General features: G+C 39.0%; 1 protein-coding gene across 1 annotated transcript; it reads right to left on the bottom strand.

The window, feature by feature from the left end:
* Positions 1 to 4,530: 4,530 nt before the first annotated feature.
* LOC103695772 (uncharacterized) lies at positions 4,531 to 5,568 on the bottom strand. The gene has a single exon (XM_008777180.2). It carries the CDS (start codon positions 5,566 to 5,568, stop codon positions 4,531 to 4,533), a length of 1,038 nt encoding a protein of 345 aa, XP_008775402.2.

The following is a 5,568-nucleotide window of genomic DNA, read 5'->3' as shown; positions in this document are numbered from 1 at the left end:
AGGCTGTGGTGTTGTCATGACTGCAGACTGCCAAAACTGTCGGTTGTTGGGGCTGTCAGTCCTTATTGATACGTGTTGATTGTTCTCTTCGGTCGATGGCTTCTTGGCTAATCGGTTCCTCGGTTGGGACCAAGGTAGCTTACTTCAATTGATTAACTGCTTGGCTAGCGTGAGATTATTTTTTTTGGCTGACATCTAAGATAAAAGAAATAGATCTAATTCAAGATCGAGATGTTCAATATTTTTTTTCATAGAGTTAAATATAGGTCAGCTGCCCAAGGTTAGTTTTGTGGTCCACAATTGAATGTAAATGTCAATTTAGTGATGCACCATGGTCGGTCGAGTCAATGGGGCAGCAATCATGATTGCATCTTTTTTGTAGGGCTGACAAACGAGTCACATTACAGGCCTCACACGTTAAGAAGAACCGCCAGTCGTCGAGAAGAGCCACCATCCACATTAATAAAAGCGCGACGATTTGCATGCATAATGCAACGTGCAGAATTTACAACTCTATTACAAACTCATTATTTGTTTTAGCAATGTTGGTTTCTATTTGCTAACATTTTTGCATGTAATATTAACTCTTTTATGAAACTAAAATTTTTTATATCATATTTGTGGGTTATCCCTTTTATGTACTTGTCCAAACTATCTTGGTATAGCATGGGCGAGAGGTTCAGCAAGTGTCTGGCCCAGCACAAGGAAGTCAGAAGGGATGGTAGAGAAGCTATAGAGATTCCAAATGCCAAAACATTTGGCCAAATTTTCATAATGTTAGAAGGTGGTTTTATTTACAATAAAAAATTATGACTTATTCCCTCAATTTATTCTTCTAACCAAATAACATCATGATATAATAATTTCTAAACTTATCCATCTAGCCAATGCACGAAATTCTAATTCCACGAAGCAACTGCATTCCTTTAAATTTATTTGAATATTTTTTTCTTTGCTCCTGCGATTCTGCAACCAAACGCAGCTTTAAACTTTTGCAATAACAAAGTTTTAACAATGAAGATATTCACGATACCCTCATGTCAACCAAAATCGCCGCACCAAAATTTTTATTGACAACATTGACTTTTAGTGACCAAGTTTTACTCCAAGAAAAGCAAGTATCATTGTTTTAGACAAATATATGGGTGACAAACGGATTGATGAATGGATGTAAAAGCTTTAACTTTATTTAACCCCTATATCTTTTGCTAAAAAAGAAATGTGCTTACATTCTAAGTTAGATTGAAATATATGCAATCTTCCTTATTCCACCAACATTTTAATTTTTAGCGAATAAGTAATAGTCTATATTTTAAAGAAAATGAACGAAATTTCTTGTGTTTTCTTGTATATCTAAGCTTCGGTAAGGTTATCCGCCAAAAAACCTACTTAGGCCTGATATTGATTCCATTACTTTTGGAACTCAAAGATGAGATTTCAAGGGTGATTTGATTTGAGTTGGAAGGCTCTTAATCCCCATCACCTTCTGTATTATGGCGAGTTAGCAGCCATTGTTCATCTACTTTTCTTTCAAGTAGCCTTTTATGGCATGAGTTATAACTACAAATTGATCTTTTCACTATTTTTGAATTTAATTTTATTTTTCTGTCAACATCTCACTCTTTATAACAAAAATTATTACTAGCCAATCCCATAAACCAAGTAAAATTGAATGCAAAATTTTTTACTCAGCACTAAATGAAGTGAATTCCATACAAGAGCGATCCTCTTCACATTTACCTCCTCTTCATAGGTTTCTCTTCTTTAATAGAAACATCTTATATAAAGTTGCAAATAGGTTGGTTTGACCTGCGACCGGACCCGACCTGATTTAAAGAATTTGTGGGACCGGGTCAGATTCTAAAATTGGATTTGTTCTATTTTTTAGGTGGGGTCAGGTTTGATTAAATTTTGATCCGACCCAACCTATTTGATTTTTAGGACAATTTTTAATTTTCTACCCTATGATCTGATCCAACCTGATCAAAACTTGGTACACTGTTAGACCCGCAAGGGTGTTAAAGAGTCTCTAACTCTTTATTCTCTAATATCTTCTTGTGTTTGAGGATGAGAGAAATAGAAGAGACTATTTTTGTGTACCGTTGAATGACATAAATTTTATATTAAGACTTAATATGGTTACAATAAATGGAGCACTGTTCTCCTAAGAAGGAAGTTTAGACTAATAAAGAAAAAAATAGAATATAATTTTGCCATGCGGAAGAAGATGGATTCATCATTTGTATTTTGTAACTGTTGATCTTTACCATGTGTCATTATAGAAACTATCTTCCTCATCTTGGCTCATGTATGCTTTTCTAGTAGTATATTTAGAAAAAATAGTAATAGATGTATTCTAACAAATTCAAGATATATCATTGCTGAGTAAAAAGAATTTAACATAGATGTAATTCTTTTCTACTCAAAAAAAAAGTGTTGCATACATGAATAGAATTTTTTTTAGCTAACAAGGTTGAACTTATCATTATTAGATTAGTTTGTAATGACATCAATTCTTGATGCTTAGGCATTTTCACTTGTATGGTTCTGCATAATTTGTTTTATGTAGTTTTCATTCATTGCAAAAGAAACCAAGTATAGAGAATGACAAGTACAAGGATCTGACCTAAACCCGATTCAAACCTGACCTAAATTCGGTTCGGATCCTAATTTTTTGGGTTGGGACCGGATTATATATAGACTCAACCTGATCCAAATGACCCATTGGGTTAGAAATTTTAGCCATGGATTTGACCTAAATCTACTCGATCTTTTACTAGGTTTGGCCTAGGTCAAACATTAGGATCCTAAGAACCGGGTTGGATCGGGGTCACTCATAACCTGGTTTGACTCAACCCATTTGCATACATAATTCTATTTGCACCCTTAATCCTATGTAAGGACCCGTGCAGGCGTGAGTTTAGTCCTCCATTGGTTATTCACCAAAAAATTTTGGTTATTTTATACCAAAAAATACCTTCTAGCTACTTATTTTGGATGAGGTCCTAAATTGTTACAAATAATATCAGAGTGGTTTCGACCCATTAGAAGATATTGCAGTATGGGCTCATTAAGGCTAACCATAGATTGATCGTAATACTTTTAATTAGATTTAAATAATTTTGGAAGCTTAGCCTGATGAGAATATCAATACTTAAAATAGAGAAATATATAAGGATGCATTGTGTTTAGTCACATATCAATTATTTACTAGAGAGATATTGGATACTTATGTAGGACTAAAAAATCTAAAAAATAACTCTTTACTAGCTATTTGAATGAAATTTTGAATTGTTATATTCTATCAATCGAAATACTTATATAAAAAAATTAATTAGCCTAGATATCTTGAATGCGATTCGATTCATTTTATCTATTTAATTATCTCTATCAGAAAATACCTATTATACCAAGTACAGTGGTAATTGCAGGACAAGTTTAGATGTCGATATAATGGAAGAACGATGCTATTACAATCTGAAATTGACATAAAAAGAGTTTATATTGAATATGTTAGAGTCGTTTTATTGAATGATACAAGAAATTAATTACCTGACCTATCGTACTACCTGCCCGAAGCCACCACCAAGGGAGCGTTGAGAGAGGGAGAGAGGGTCTCTCCGTCTTCCCTCGGCTCGCGTCTTTCCGTCCGTTGCGTTGTGTTTGCAGAAGAAAAGGCCCGACAAAGACAGCTTTTCTCTTAAATTACCTTTTCAAAAAGCAATAAAAAAAATAATATCTGGACGTTCTAATGGTCAACTGAAATATATTAACCACATTAACTACAACATTACACTTTACGTACTTTCCCATCACTGCGCTGTCGCCATGAGAAAATAACCATCAATATTCCAACCACAAAGATAAAAAAAAAAAGGACTATCACTATGAAAGAAATGACCAGTAATTAATATGTAACATATATATTTGCCCGGTTACTGTTATCATCCTCTTCCTTCACCCATCATTTATCTACGTTGGCTTACCAACTTCCTTGGGATAAACCGGTGGAAGCAGCAGTGAGATCAATTATTATTGTGATTCTATCTCCTGTCTCTCTCGGTCTTCTTTGTAAATATGATAGCCACCCGATCAACTACTGCCACTGAAGATACGAGTGTTGGCCCCTGTTTAGCAAAAACCATCTTAGAAAATAGTGCACTTTTATCACGATATGTTAAACCGAGCTAAAACCCACCACATCCATTGGAGTAATTAAGCAGAGAACAATCACGAAATGCTTAGTCATTTCATGCAGACATTGATCAACTCACAACATAGTTGATGATACAGCATGCAACGCAAGTAAAAGTTCAGATATCTTAGTGAACAAAGGGGGGAAAAAGGTAATAATAAGGACATCTACTCCTAAGAAACACAGCACGCGCGCGTACTTTGTTAACCAGACGAAATCTTTAGACAAAAAGAAGAAGAAGAACTCCTAGCAGTCAGTGGAGGTCAAGGCTTGCTTTTTAGGCAAACTATAGTGGGCTACAGCGAAGTGTCTGGTGCAACTTGGTGGAGAAGATATCAAATTAAGAAGTCCGGGTACTGAATGATGTCCTCCAGCAAGCCCTGGGGCATCATGGGGAAATTCTCAGGCCCATCATATCCTCCTTCAAAAGCACCAACCGAGAGCTCCTGCTCTTTACTCAGAGACATCTGACTTCCTACTCCCAATTGTTCACCGATTTCATGACTCCCACCATGGCCATCAACGGCCATTGCACCACCCCACTGCTGCTTATCCGCACTGCGCCGAGGATAGAAGCCATGCAAGATATCCTGAAGCAAACCAGACTCAGAAGACTCCTGGAAGAAGTTCCAATTGTCTTGAAATGGCCCCACTGGTTCCGAGGTACAGGTACTGGATGCCGCTGCTGCTGGTGAAGCAGTAGTGGTGCAAGTGTACTGCTGCTGTTGGTGCTGAAGGACGAGAGACAAATCCGAGTTAGAAGTAGTACCCAAGAAGTTGGAACCCAAACTGGGTCCACTTCCACCGAAACCATCCATCTGAGTGCTAGTATAATTAGTATTAGTAGTACTCGGAGTGAAGCATGAGAGAGAGGAACAGGGGCAGCTGTTGAGAGACTCCGGGTGGTGAAGAGAAGAGGATGGAGGATTGGAAGGATTGTAAACAAGGTTGCGAAGGAGGAAAGTGTTGAGGGAGGGGGCGGAAATGGGAGATGAGGAAGGAAATGAGGCAAAGGGGAAGTCGGAGGAGTGGTGGAGGAGGAGGTGGTCGGCGGTAGCGGCGGCGGGGGGAGGAATGGAGGCGGCGGCGGGGACGGAGGGGGGGTAGTTGAAGTTGGTGCGGGCCTTGAGGCCGCGCATAGCGCGGGCGGCGATGTCGTAGGCGCAGGCGGCCTGCTCGGCGGTGTCGAATGTGCCGAGCCAGCGGCGCTCCTTAGACTGGGGATCGCGGATCTCCGCCGCGTACCGCCCCCAAGGCCGCCGCCGCACCCCTCGGTACCTCATCCCCTCCTTGCTCCCCCCCGCCACCGACCTCTTGCTGCTGTTGCCGATGCCGCTTATACACTTCTTGGGGTTGTTGCTGGCCTCCTCCAT

The sequence above is a fragment of the Phoenix dactylifera genome, chromosome 4, assembly GCF_051530095.1.
Source record: "Phoenix dactylifera cultivar Ajwa chromosome 4, Ajwa_hap1_PhDact_Kaust_v1.1, whole genome shotgun sequence".
Taxonomy (NCBI): domain Eukaryota; kingdom Viridiplantae; phylum Streptophyta; class Magnoliopsida; order Arecales; family Arecaceae; genus Phoenix; species Phoenix dactylifera.
This window is presented reverse-complemented; position numbering and strand designations above follow the sequence as displayed.